At 39.2% G+C, this 15,379-nt stretch overlaps 1 protein-coding gene across 3 annotated transcripts in view; it reads left to right on the forward strand.

Moving 5' to 3' along the window:
• Positions 1–15,225, forward strand: part of LOC115236191 (serine-rich adhesin for platelets-like) — a 40,611-nt gene extending 25,386 nt beyond the window's left edge. For 2 of the 3 annotated variants that reach the window (XM_029808483.1, XM_029808484.1), the window contains 2 exons: positions 8,688–8,971; positions 9,059–13,507. In XM_029808483.1, the coding sequence (XP_029664343.1) occupies positions 8,688–8,971; positions 9,059–12,751 (3,977 nt within the window). In that variant the 3' untranslated portion in view covers positions 12,752–13,507. Of the gene's footprint in view, positions 1–8,687; positions 8,972–9,058; positions 13,508–13,742 lie in introns of those variants that run through there. The other variant, XM_029808482.1, reaches the window with a different exon arrangement.
• The last annotated feature ends 154 nt before the right edge of the window (positions 15,226–15,379 follow it).

Here is a 15,379-nt window from a genome sequence, read left to right on the forward strand (position 1 = left end):
CCGAGAAAAACAGCATAACAAATTCTTTGTCGAGAATAGAGCAAAGAAGACGCTTGTATCGCTTGCTGATAATATCGCTTACTTCGACAATACGAGAAAAATGTGTCTATTGTGTAAGATATACTGCCATTATTTGACATTTCCCGCGATATATACAATTTTCCGCATCGTATATAGAGAAAAGTAAAATTGAAATATATTTTTAATAAATTAAAATATATTTCTATGCCATTTATACTAAAAATAGAATGCGTTTTGTAATGATCTGATTTTCGTGCTTGTAACCCATAAAATGAAATTTATGTTCTTTTTTTATTTTATTCTTCTTGGTATATTAAAAATATGGCAAATATTTCTTTTTTATCGATAAAATCTCAGAGCGTAGTCTTATCAGAGTAGAATGTGAGATCAGAAAGAACTATTATCTTTTTCCTAGAAAAAGTCGTCGCATCTTTCCTTTTTTTACTCTATACATATACGTTATCAGCATTAATAGGCTTACATGTCACAGCAGTATAGTTACAATCGATCGATCAGTTTTAGAATTCTCATGGCAGAAAGAATCAATTTTTTCCTATAAACTGATAAAATCAATTCGATTGTAAAAACAAGAAATATCTAATTGTTACGACTCATGTGCCAATTTGATAAACAACAAAAGTTCGCGAACTAACGGAAGTAGCGAATATATCAGCAAAGATACCGTACGAGAAAACCTGTTTCTCTAATTGATTTTGAAATTGATTCTATTTAATCCGCATCGGCAGCACCGCGAAAACGGAGATTGAAATGCAATATAGGTAATCAAAAGCAGCTTTTTAATATTACTTTCTCGATTAGCGGAAATATCGAATATCGACTAGGCGAGGCACGCTAGAGTAAAGTAGACGTCGTAAATTTTTATATTACCAAATATGCAATTTTCTAAAAGCTTATTATATTTGAAATGAAAGAGGGACATTTCTGGATAATGATTATTTATGAAAAAAAAGAATAGATAATACTCTCACAGAGCAATAATTAAGAATAAATGTCTGACGTAAATTTCATCTTAATTATTAGATTAAGAAGAACAACTAAAAATTATTTCATATTAATTAAATTAAAATATTAAAAATAGCAAAGTTGTTTTTTGATATTGAAAAATTTCAAATCTTTACAATCTATGTGTATCTCTAACAAAATATTTACATCTATTAAAAAAAAAAAATGTTCTTACATTTATTTTCGCTGTCTTTTTTTCTTTTAGTTCAATATTTATGGAACACTCATTGCTAATATATCCAAAAAGGAAATTTTACGAATTTTTACAAAAACTATTTTCTATCAACGATGTTCGATATTTCTAATCATCGACGAAATAACGCTTAACGATAACATCCAATTTGTATAATTCATACATTTCGAATAATCAATAGACACGCCGATAAAACAATGATTCGCCATTAGCGTTATCGTCCAGCAGTCTTAGATAATTAAACAAGTACCATCATGTCTAATGTCATACATACGGAGTCCCGTTACGTTACTTTCGAATTGACCGCGTCGGCGTTCGAACGCACGCTCGCACCCTCGTCGCGATTGGCCGCCGTGCCGCGTTCGCGTTACCGATAGGCGACAGCTCGGCCAATCGGACGGCGTGCCGCCAATTGTCGCCGGGTCGCGTAGAAGGGGGCCACCGACAGTTCTTCTTCGAGTCTCGCACGGTTTGTGAATGTGCATCCTTCGTGTCGCTTTCGAGTGCATTTTCGCAGTGCTCGCGTGTTAAAGTCGATTCCTTCCATCGGCTATACCACCCCGACGTGCTGGCACCGTCATCGTCGCGCTTCTCGCGAGGGAATACAGACACGCACGTACGGACTCACGAACATCACCGAGGTACGTTGTTAGCCTCATGCACACGCGCACGACCATCGTTGTTGCCGGGAATCCGAATTGCGTATTATTTAAATTGAGGACTTTGCCGGCCGGCAACCGTCACAATATCGACGGTGACGTAATTAAAATTCATCGAAATGATAAGGATATAAAGGGGGGATTAAAACGAAATCGCTGCGCGATAGATAGTCGTTGTGCGTAGAAATTTTCGCCCACAACGGAGGGGAAGGGGGGGAGGGAGGCAGGCAGCGATCGACGACATTATACCAGTTTCGAACTTCAGGCCGTTTTTCTTTCTCTCCCCCCCACTTTCCTCTCCTTTTCTTTCTCGAAGGAAACTAATTCCTACAACATTTTGGACCGAGGCCTGCTCCATCTAGCCTGGAACGCTCTGATTTCCGCCTTTCGTGCGAACGAGAAAAAGGAAACGAAGAAAGAGAGGGCGATGGAGGAGAGGGAGAGGAGAGGACAAAATAGTGTTCGCCGCCGCGTCGCATCATGCGAGGCGTGTACGAAAATATCGTGTTGTGAAATCGTTGTGTTGTGTATTATTCTGTCGTCATCCCGTTGAGAACGAGGTCATCATCAGGATGATGATGTCTTCTACACTTTTGTCGAATGTTGCATGCGACAATACTTGATCTCCTATCGAGACAGTTTGAGATTACTTCGAATTCGATGGATAAAAATACGCGGAAATGAATATCTCACGTGTCCTTCATCGTCATCCGATGTATATAAACTCGGCGATTTCCCGGCAGATATCATCATATGATATCGAGACTGAAAATTATCTCGGTCTTGATGAGCCATCAAAATTCTCTCCTCGCCGATGCGGGTTAAAAGTTCCTAACTTTGCCAGAAAATTAATTTTTTGTAGAAAATTAAGGTCCTTAAATGCATTTTTGTAAAAGTTAAGAATATATCTGATGCAAAAAATTCCCGAAATCTTTCGAAGAAAGAAAATAAAGAAATATTTAAATTGCGAATTACGAATAATATATTTAACGCTTTGAAACTCTGATGAAGTTTTTATTGTGTATTTGGCAATGGGGTTGTACCTTATCTTGTCTAATCGGTATCAGTTCAAATTGTAGAAGAATTATTGTGTATATATCGAGCATAACACACAACGAAACGAATATCAGGCAGGAGAGGAAGAAAGAGAAAGAGAGAATCGAAGCTGTCATAACTTATAGGGAGATTACAACAACGATCCATACGATTCGCAGAGAAAATGATTAATGTAACTTTTCTCTATCGGTCTTTTTTTTGCGATGCAATTAATTCGCCAATCGCGTGTCCTTCCTGCGTCACGCGTTGTCGTCTCTATTTATAGGTATGAACGCAGTTCAGTTTTAACGTTCCCAATATCGTCTTCCAAATTTTAAGATGATGTGGTACAAAGTAATTGAATATCGTGTCCTGCTGTCAGTCTCGTCTTATGCTAAATTGCTGAATTTAATCGAATCATCGTAACGCAGAATGCGATGCGTTACTTTAGCGAGGTTTATAAGTTTTTAAAATTTTTTTTATTTTTAAAGCGCACTTTTTCTAATTTTACGAGTTTGCCATATTTTCTTATTTTTTAACAGATATTCGCACGATAAAGTTTCGTGATAAAATTTGCGAGATCAGGTTAGATCGAGATTAAAATGAGGGGAGTCGTATTACGGAAAAATAAAGATGACAGAGAATGCGAACGTGACTAAAAGAACGAATTTATCCTGTTGCTCTCTGTCTCTTGGTCACGAAATTGCATTCCGTGCGTTTTTATTCTTCAAAGCAAAGCAGGAATTTATCGCTGTAACACTAATGTATAGTGGATGCTGCGACATTAATCCCCCACTTACTGTTGTGATAATATTGAACTTTGACATTTTTTCTTTGATTTTAAATTGCACGAATAAATTTATGTAAGTACGCAACAGTATTCGTAGATGTACACACGTAAAATTGTGACGAGATAAGCGTCAATTTTTTTTTTTTTTTTTTTTTTTTTTTTTTTTTTTTTTTTTTTTTTTTTTTAGGAAAACTTTTTAATTTTTTTGGCATCTGTTTGATAAATTGGTATTCCCATAAAAAACACGCTAAAAAATCGCATTGCAAGAGCATGCAACATTACAGAGATTGACAAAGTGAGTCGCATAAGTAGAGCATTTCTTGATCGTCATTCACTATGGATGTACATTAAGGTAATCGGTGGTTCTCGTTTTAAGCGTCACCGAAAGGTGCCTTCGCTTTTTGCGCGAGCGAAATGATCGACATGCTGACTCAGCGCCAAAGTTATTACACAGTCAGAACCTTTCTCTCTCTATTCTCTTGTTTATGTAAAAACACTATTTTCGGATATACAGTATTTACGTAAACGCAATTATCCTCGACCTCGCGTGACGCTGAGCGAAAATATTACGTGCACCGGACGGAGTCTGTGGGGACCCATTTTTACGTTGCGGACTGATTCATTTGGTTAATACATACCACTATGAAAAGCAAATGTCGCATTGTCATAGCATTGCAAATTAGAATTACGTTATTGTGATGACATGCGTAAACGTGATATTTAATGCCGCGCGAAATTGGGTCGTGTACGAACTTGAGAGAGACGAAAGATAAAAACTAAAAACTAACACAAAATTGCTTTTCATTAAAAAAGGCATTTTCACCGGATAGTAAAAAGAAAGATAGAAAAAAAAAGAAATCGCGAAAAGATATACAGAAAATTGTCAACGACTTACGATTCACGTTGAGGATGAGGAGCCTGGTTTGCGGTGGCACCAAATTCGTGTTGCTGGCCTGACAGATCAGCCTCGCCTTGAGATGCTGTCGGCCAATTTTCGGATACGCCAAGTGGTTAACCGTTATCCCGGTCTCGGCGTTGTAGAGATAGGACTCGTCTATCACGGTGTTGTCGAGATACCACGTCAGCTTCGGGGGCGGTTTGCCGCCACGTACCTCGCAAATCAGGTTCACGTCGTTCCCCTCGTTGTACGTCTCCTCGATGCCCCGGAGTTGCCCAATGTTCTTCATCGCCTCGTCCAATATTATCGGCTTCGACGGAGGCACTGTGCGAACAGCATGCGTCGTTAGAATCCAGCGCGGATGTTAATCGATCGTTTGTCAAGCGAAGCGACAGTCAGCGCGGAGAGATGCGTATGCGGTTTTCTTTTTTGGTAAGACGAAAGTCTAAATTATTTTTTTTCATTGATGAAAAACAGATCAATGAACTTTTAAATTTTAAATAGAGATAGCTTCTCCGATATGCTTTTTAAAGCTAATGAGCGGTTTTACAGAGGCAGAAACCGTCTGGCAAGAAGACGCTATGCAAAAACGACGTTTAAGTCGGCGAGTGTAACGTTAACTGCAGGCAACCGTAGCAATAACGTTAAAACAGATAAGACATTTTTTTCGATTTTAATAACGGTAATTTAGCACTATCTCTCTCTTTCTCTCTCTCTCTCTCTCTCTCTCTCTCACTACAATCGTATGGTAGTGCACAATTTGTGCCGGGATTTGCTTCCCGGTGTATCTACGCTTTCTGCGCTTCTTTTCTCTCTTTCATCAAATGCACAAGCGTAACTAAATTCTGCGCGCGTTTTACTTGAAAAAAATATAAAAGATTGCAGTTAAAAGAGTCGCGCGTTGCGAATAAGCGCGACTTTCGGTCGAACAATAAGAGAAAAATGACTGGCCAGTTGGTCCGATGAATTTGCATAACCCCTATATTTGTTCTTAAATAAACGCTTAGTAATTTTACTTAGATAACTATTTATGGAATATATAATGACGATGTGTGTGCGATGACACTCCGTTGCCGAGGCGAACGTACTTCGCTGATATGTATACGAACGTTCCTGATGTCGACCAGTTAAACTTGCCATTTATTATCAGAGAATAATTATGAGGAGGTCTAGCTATTGTCCTTTTTTTGACCAGGCTTTAAACTTTTCCATCGCATCACCGGTCATATCGGCGAGTCGGCCTGCATGCGCGAGTGCCATTTTGTTTCCATTTTTGGAGTGAAACCCTTTCTAAGATAAATAATTAAAATGTCGGAGATTATTTTCGTATACACAATTTTGTTTCAAGATTTATAATTTAATATTGGAGGAGAAAGAACCGATTAATTATTTGCAATACTATTATTAAGGATATCTTTATCCTAACATAGAATAGCATTTGTGAGAACTCTACAGCGCTACATTTTTCCAAATAATTGAAATAGTAAAAAGTTATAGTTTGTAAGCCATATTTTTCCATTATCCTGCCTATTGAAATAGTTTCAATATAACGAGCTTTATTGCAATCCTTGTATATATTTTTTAAAATTTTTTACAACGACGTAGTGTTGTTGGAATTTATATGAGAGATATCGACGAAGTTGATGAGAGGAAAAACCGAATATTCAAGGTGTCTACTCTCTGGATAAAAACAGGAAAAACCTGAAATTCTTAGGGATTTCTATTGTATCTGGAAAAATCAGGAAATTATCATGGAATTTTATTGAAACTCAAGGAATTTTGTAAGAAATTCTTTCTTTAATAATTTTGCTCTCATATCGTAAATAGTTGGCAAGTAAAAACCGTGTTGAAAATATATTATAAATATATACCTATCTCTCTATTTATATATATTCAATGTTTTAACAAAATATTGAATATGCAGTACATATTTACATTCTTTATTATAATTTTTAGTGATAAAGAAAATGAAAATGTTATGTAAGTGAAAAATATTTATTTTGCAAAAGCCATTCAGTTTTTTTTAGTACAAATCTAGCACTTGAAACTTAAGTGGCTTTTTGTATGACTGAAAAACATTTAAAAAAAAAAACATAATAAAAAACTTATTTTTAAAAAAATGCATCAAAAAATCTTTAAAATATTCTTTTTATCTGAAATTTTGAACAAAAATACCTGAAAGATCATGGCATTTCTTTACAAGATTTGAGTGGACACCCTGATATATTTTGTACGAATTTTACATTTCCAGTCAACGTTTTGAAAACTTCGGCACATATGGCGGCGAAACGCGTTGCGGGATATTATTATCCGAAATTGTTTGGACCAGCGCTCTTTAGACAGATTCGTACAGATTCAAAATGCGTTAGAAGCGGTAGAGTGCGTGGGAGAGAGAACCTTCGTGAGTTGGCGCGAGTTTGCATTGGTGGCAAAGAGACTTGGAACGGAATTAAGAAGAGATTAAGCGAGCGTGGGCTGCGTTTTTTTAAGCGTCCCTTAACCAGTTTCCACGTAGCGTTTTCCTGGCTTCGGCCAGGTGGGCCCGACGTTCTTATCTCTCTCGGCTGCATTTCTTACACACTCATACCGAGTCCTTTGTTCGCCTTCTCCTTCGCTCCACAAACTCGTGCCCTCACTTGATTTTTTAATTCTACGAAAATATGCAGTAAGAAAATTTCACGCAAATATCTCTATTTCGAGAATTTGCTCTTTCGCTATCTCTGTAATTTGTAAGAAATATCTTTGTGTGAGAATATTTTTGATAGATGGATCAAAACGCATTATTAATGCATAACGAGAAATTTGCAATAGCAATGAATAATATAGGATCGCAAGACTAATGAAGATTTAATAGTCAATATTGATATAAAATTCATTATTAATTCGTGGAATTATTGTATCTTGACAATATTAAATTTACAAACTAACGGATTTACGTAGCTTTATTACACTGTTCATCACCTCACATTATATTAATATTAGTCGATTATTGTTTTAAAATTAATTTTCTTTGTTTTATTGGGCATATAATTATATTGAAAAAATATCATATTCTACATTCAGAAATATATTTAACATCATTTTGAAAATCTTTCCTTGTGAAAATTGTAATCCTGAGAACGGAATTGTGTTGAGGGCAGAATCGAGAGTCAAATGCAAAATATAAAAAAGTACAGGAATTTTTATCGCGTAAATGAAGAAAATAGATTTATCGAGTACAGCTGTCGAATCTGTTAATTGATTCCTTGATCCTACCTATTTTATCGCTTCACGCAGAAATGCTTGACCGCTAGAAAGGAAGTATTAAGGATCTCTTCCAGTCATTTCGCACCGCACTACTCCAAGAAATATTTTAAAAAAGTGCAATCGAGAGAAGAGCCGTCTCCATCACACGAATATTTCCCGAATGGATGTCGATCGATTCGACGATTTCCAAGGCCCGGTCCAATCGGAGCGGGGTCGCTCTCCTCTAATCGTCACGACGCGGTGCACAGGTGGGTGGCGGCGGCGGCAGCAACGGCGTGTAGGAGGGGTGTGAGGGAAGAGGGAAAGGGGGGCGGGAGAGTGCTCCGGGGGCTCTGTGGACTAGATCGATAATGCATCTCTTGGCGGGCGTAGTTCCTCTTAGTCACCGAAGGGCGATTGCTCCCGCGAGGAAAATATCCGTCGTCTCCCGGCTGCGTGTCAAAGAGGAAGTTAGTAGTGTCAGCCCATCTGTCGAGCATTAACATATAACGAACATGTTGGATTGATCCAGAGTACCAGTGCAGAATCAGTAGTTGATAGTTTCTAGCATTTTAGTTTCTTACGTCAAAATTAGTTTATCGCAGAATTTTCTGTCTTTTCTCTTTATTTCCGGTGATAAGTATCGTCAAAAATTTCAACAATTATTCTTAAGGATTATATGATTGTGAAATAAAATTATAATTATTTTCATGACGAATGAAACATTTAATGTGAGAATGAAATAAATTTATAATTTGTATATTTGTAATAAATGAGAATGACACGATGTAGCATAACGAATTGATTATTTGACTCTCTAATTTCTTTTGATGTTTATTTCAGACACTCCTCAGCATGCACCGACTTCTGAACCGGAGAATGTAGAGAGTGATCAGGATTCTGACGACGGGTGGAATTATTATCGTATCGATTCGAATAAGAAAGAATCTGTGGCGACGGCTGTCACGGCTGCGACAGACAAATCTGGTGAGGGCATTGAGGAACAAAGACAAGATCTCGAAACGGGTTCGAGAGGTGATTCAGAAATCCAGTCTTCAAAAGTCGAGGCCGATATTAAATGTGAAGGATCAGAAGAAAATATTACTCTTAAGCCTATCAGCATCGATGTAAATATAATCTACACTATTGTTTTCTTATAGAAGAACTTTTGTCATTTGATATAAGAATATGCATTTTGAATAATTTACTTTTAGATAAGCTATCAGAAAGATAGGCTGAGCGAATCGGAGAAGAATCACTTAGACGACAGCGAGAAGCAAGCAGACGACAATAAAGAAGACATGAGTTTCCCACTAAATCCGGAGGCGGCCGAGTTCGTGCCGTTGTCGCCACCACCACTGATTAGTAAATTGCAGGATTATGCCATCAGCGGCTCTCCCCTGAAACAGACGCCGATGGATGATTTCTTGATACCGAGCCAAAGCGAATTTGAGAAAGAGGTGTCTCTCCGACCGAAAGAGATATATGAGGACTTCTCGAGCGATGAACAGCATGCAGCGTGCGATAACAATTTGCCGGACATGAACATGTCTGAGATATCGTCGACCAAGGCCGAGGTGGATGATGAATCGATGGCGCGTATCGTGTCCACCACAACGCAATGGCAAATGGATAACTCCTCTCAGTGGAATGCAACGACACATAACGATGCAGAATCCGATTCGGAGGGGTACGAAATCGTCAACATGGATAATGCTATGACGATTTCGTTCACACCGGGTGACTTCGAGGCGGCGTTCGAGAAAGGCGTCGATCTAAATGCCGTGCACGATCTGAACGACAGTTCAGACGATGCCGAACATATTAATACGCCGCCGCGTTCACCCAGTGGGTCGTGCGTGAACGAGAGTGTACGTGCGGATACACCCTTGGAGGATAAAGCAACAATCGATCTTCTATGCACATCATCGACACCGCATCCCGCGGATAATCAATCAACATGTACTGCCACCTCCGAATCGGACGAAGCAAAAGTGCTCTCGGTCTTCGAAGCGGATGGTCTCACTCCTCTCCCGTACGATCTTAGTCAGATGGAAATGTTATCCTCTTCTGTTGATCTAATAGATAAATCCAAATGCATTTCCAATGAATCCAAATTTACGAATTCTGATAAATTCAAGCCTGCGAGTTCCGCGGAAGAAGATATCTCGAAGGAACTGTCGTTAAAAACAAATGAAAATCCAGATGGTGATCAGCAACCGATAGATCCATCTAAAGAAAATTATAACGAAACATTTGAATTGCTATCTACCGTACTCGAAAATGTAAAATTGACAAAGGAGATTGATAAAATACAAAACGAAGGAGAACAAACGGGTTTGTATGAAAAAGATGAGAAAACACAATCTAAACCATTCGCTGAAACTATGACAGAGAAATCAATCGAGTGTGCCCCGTCTAAGATGGCAGAGATAGACAAGGAGTTTCAATCGACAACAGAGAAACTGAACGAGATGGATATTACTGATAATAGCAAAACAGAACCTAATGGATCTTTTTCAGAGAACGTGGTAGAGCTGGTACGTTCTGACACAGAACCGGAATATCTGAAATTATCCGACACAGAACTGGATTATCGGGTTATTAACCAGAGAGGAGGATCACGAGAGCAGCCGAATATTGATACTGAAACAGAATTTTATTTGGGAAAGTCTAAACCCCAGCCATCTAACTGGACAGATTTCTACAAAACAGATTCTACAAAATCGATGCTGCTTGAATATGATGATCCTCCATTCGAATGTAATAAATCGTACAAGTTTACTACGGAACATCAAGAGTCATCAAAGACTCCCGAAAAGGACGATAAAAACGATAAAAATGACAAAAATGACAAAGATGATAAAAGCGATGGTGATGCCAAACTTGATAATACAGATCTGTCTGATTTGGAAACAGATTTCACGATTGTGGAGAAGCCAACGCAATCCGAAAGTCAGACACATAACCAAAACGCGCCGTCGTCTTGCACATTGTTAAGCAATACGCAAACCGAGCCAAAGCTAATAGAAACAGAAGCTGCATCTGCGAACGTCGATGAGATATCTAAGAAACAGATCGCATCCGAAGATATTTCTACGAATAAGGAAGAAGAGACCAAGTCGTGTCTTAGTCTTGCGGCTCGTCCTAAGCAACTTGTGGACGAAGGAGAACCATCGAAGCAACCGGATATTGATACTGAAACAGAATTTTATTTCGGAGATTCTCAACCCCAGCCATCTGACAGGACAGATTTCTATAAAACAGATAAACCGACGCTGCTTGAATTAGGTTCACAATACGAATATAATGAATTCTACAGATGTCTTACGGAACGTGAAGAGTCATTAAAGACTCCCGAAAAGGACGATAAAAACGATAAAAGCGACGGTGATGCCAAACCTGACAGTACAGATCCGTCTGATTTGGAGAAAGATTTCACGATTGTGGGGAAGCCAATGCAATCTGAAAGTCAGACACATAAACAAAACGTGCAATTGTCTTGCACATCGTTAAGCAATGCGCAAACCGAGCAAAAGCTAATAGAAATAGAAGCTGCATCTGCGAACGTCGATGAGGTATTAGAGAAACAGATCGCATCCGAAAATGTTCCTACGAACAAAGAAGAAGAGACCAAACCACAAGAAACCGCGAGAGCATTGCCAGACCTTACAAAGATAATCGATTTTGGTACATATACTAAAGCCGCTACAATGGCTACCGCCGCTACAATGGCTACCGCCGCTACAATGACCACCGTAGGTACAACTAAGGCAAAGGCAACAACGACCGCGACGAAACGTCCAACGAAAACGACGACGACAACAACGAAGACGGCAACGAAAATTACTCCGACATCGCCGTCTAAAGCAGTCAGTACGACGACCGCGCGAGTAACCACAACATCGTCACCAGTGCAACCGCCCCTCGCGAAGAAATCCGTTGCGGCTCGTCCTAAACAGTTGGTAGACGGATCGACCAAAGCTGCGGCGATTTCAAGTGTTGGTGGCAGAATCGCTGGCACTAAGACAATGACATCATCTAAAAACGTGACAACAACAGCGACGAAGACCAGTATCTCGCCGCGCGTTAGTACAATAAAATCGAGAACTAGCACTGCCTCGACGAGATTGAGCACCACAACGTCAGCCGAGAAGAAATCAGCGATAAATCTCGGTGAGACAAAACCCGTCAGTAAAGTCGCTGCCACCGCCGCTAAACCAGCAAGTGCGAAAACGACGACCACGAAGATCACGCCATCCGTTAAATCATTGCCGTCGACAACCGCGATAACGTCCAACGTAACATCGAAGCCAAGATCTACGTCGGCCGGTACGACTGTTAAGATGTCCATGACGACGTCTAAACAGTCAACGACCGTTGCATCGTCGAGACCCAAAACCGCGCCACCGGCTTCTAGCAGCGCGAACAAGCCGCGTGAAAATTCTGCGAGAACGACCACAACCAAGTCACCGTTGATTGATAAGCAGAGCAAGGAATCGGCTAACAAGGAAATCTCTCGTTCTAGTGCCACTGGAACATTGTCGTCATCTAAAACCGGTAGTAAACCCTCCGCACCGCTCGTCGCCACTACGGCTGCGAAACGCTTAACGCTTGGGAAATCACCCGGCAAATCGTCTGGAAACACGATTTCACCGATAAAGAAGTCCGCTCTGACACCGAAAGCCGCATCAAGGACTGCTTCTTCCAGCCCCGGGACAAAGAGCGCGCCCTTGATTGAATCGCAGAAAGTGTTGCAGAACGGAACTTCTGAGAACCGGATGATGGACGTGACCCGAGTCGCTGTCATAACAGCAACGAGCGATAAGCCTGAGGATGACGTGCCACGGAAGGATGCATCACCGGTGAACGTGCCGACCGATAATCAGCTGATAATCACCGATTGAAATGGTTGATCGAGAAGCCAGAAGTTGTCCGCCGTTGTTTGCGACAACGCAACGCCGGCCTAGGTTATAGACATAGAGTCGCAGATTTACACGAACTGTTATAGGTTTCTCCTTTTTTACAATTTTTATTTAACGGACAAAAACAACAGAGCTCCCGCGCGTCGTACTCGGGAGAGAATAGTATTTAGGAGACATATATATGTCAAATACAAAAAAAAAAAAATTATTGTTCTTATGCGCAACACATACGTGTGACGTGAGATATGTTTGATCTAACATGAGGCGAGCGAAAGGCAAGTATTCTAAACATTACTTTTGACAACTGCTGCCTTATCATAATAAGAATATATCGATAATCTCTTGTTATGTAAATATAATTCGGATGCGTTTTCATGCGTCATTTTTTTTTTAACCGATATGTTCGCACCTGAGATTGCCCTAGAGGATGATACTCCAGTAATGATCTGGAAACAGATTTTCAAATTCTGATACGGCAGTATGTTAATCTTTGAACATTTAACACGGAAACTTAATAAAACATATATGTGGGTTTTTTACCATTTTTTAATTTTATATGCGCAAATGCAATTAATGAATATCATTACTCGCTACACTTTTACTCGTATGACAGAAGAAAAGAAAAAAAAAGGTAGTAAAGAAAACGTATATTTATTCTTGTTTGTTCCTATTTTTTGAAGTTGAATTTGTTGCGAGATTATATATCTACTCGTAACCATGATAATATAACGTATCTAATCTATGTACAGCACTTTTATGATTTAAATGTGATACCTTACAATACCATTAAATAAATTTGTATAATGCAGAAGTTTATATATGTGTATGGACAGAGAAAAAGGAGAGGAACGAAATTCAAAATTTTAGTGACAGAAGAAATTGAAGAAAAGAACAAATATATGGGAGAAATACATATATTCTACGATAACATATATATGTAATAAATAACGCATATACATATATATATATATACATCCGTTAAATCATTGCCGTCGACAACCGCGATAACGTCCAACGTAACATCGAAGCCAAGATCTACGTCGGCCGGTACGACTGTTAAGATGTCCATGACGACGTCTAAACAGTCAACGACCGTTGCATCGTCGAGACCCAAAACCGCGCCACCGGCTTCTAGCAGCGCGAACAAGCCGCGTGAAAATTCTGCGAGAACGACCACAACCAAGTCACCGTTGATTGATAAGCAGAGCAAGGAATCGGCTAACAAGGAAATCTCTCGTTCTAGTGCCACTGGAACATTGTCGTCATCTAAAACCGGTAGTAAACCCTCCGCACCGCTCGTCGCCACTACGGCTGCGAAACGCTTAACGCTTGGGAAATCACCCGGCAAATCGCCTGGAAACACGATTTCACCGATAAAGAAGTCCGCTCTGACACCGAAAGCCGCATCAAGGACTGCTTCTTCCAGCCCCGGGACAAAGAGCGCGCCCTTGATTGAATCGCAGAAAGTGTTGCAGAACGGAACTTCTGAGAACCGGATGATGGACGTGACCCGAGTCGCTGTCATAACAGCAACGAGCGATAAGCCTGAGGATGACGTGCCACGGAAGGATGCATCACCGGTGAACGTGCCGACCGATAATCAGCTGATAATCACCGATTGAAATGGTTGATCGAGAAGCCAGAAGTTGTCCGCCGTTGTTTGCGACAACGCAACGCCGGCCTAGGTTATAGACATAGAGTCGCAGATTTACACGAACTGTTATAGGTTTCTCCTTTTTTACAATTTTTATTTAACGGACAAAAACAACAGAGCTCCCGCGCGTCGTACTCGGGAGAGAATAGTATTTAGGAGATATATATGTCAAATACAAAAAAAAAAAAAAATTATTGTTCTTATGCGCAACACATACGTGTGACGTGAGATATGTTTGATCTAACATGAGGCGAGCGAAAGGCAAGTATTCTAAACATTACTTTTGACAACTGCTGCCTTATCATAATAAGAATATATCGATAATCTCTTGTTATGTAAATATAATTCGGATGCGTTTTCATGCGTCATTTTTTTTTTAACCGATATGTTCGCACCTGAGATTGCCCTAGAGGATGATACTCCAGTAATGATCTGGAAACAGATTTTCAAATTCTGATACGGCAGTATGTTAATCTTTGAACATTTAACACGGAAACTTAATAAAACATATATGTGGGTTTTTTACCATTTTTTAATTTTATATGCGCAAATGCAATTAATGAATATCATTACTCGCTACACTTTTACTCGTATGACAGAAGAAAAGAAAAAAAAAGGTAGTAAAGAAAACGTATATTTATTCTTGTTTGTTCCTATTTTTTGAAGTTGAATTTGTTGCGAGATTATATATCTACTCGTAACCATGATAATATAACGTATCTAATCTATGTACAGCACTTTTATGATTTAAATGTGATACCTTACAATACCATTAAATAAATTTGTATAATGCAGAAGTTTATATATGTGTATGGACAGAGAAAAAGGAGAGGAACGAAATTCAAAATTTTAGTGACAGAAGAAATTGAAGAAAAGAACAAATATATGGGAGAAATACATATATTCTACGATAACATATATATGTAATAAATAACGCATATACATATATATATATA

This window comes from Formica exsecta, unplaced genomic scaffold (genome assembly GCF_003651465.1).
Source record: "Formica exsecta isolate Colony F162 unplaced genomic scaffold, ASM365146v1 scaffold245, whole genome shotgun sequence".
Taxonomy (NCBI): domain Eukaryota; kingdom Metazoa; phylum Arthropoda; class Insecta; order Hymenoptera; family Formicidae; genus Formica; species Formica exsecta.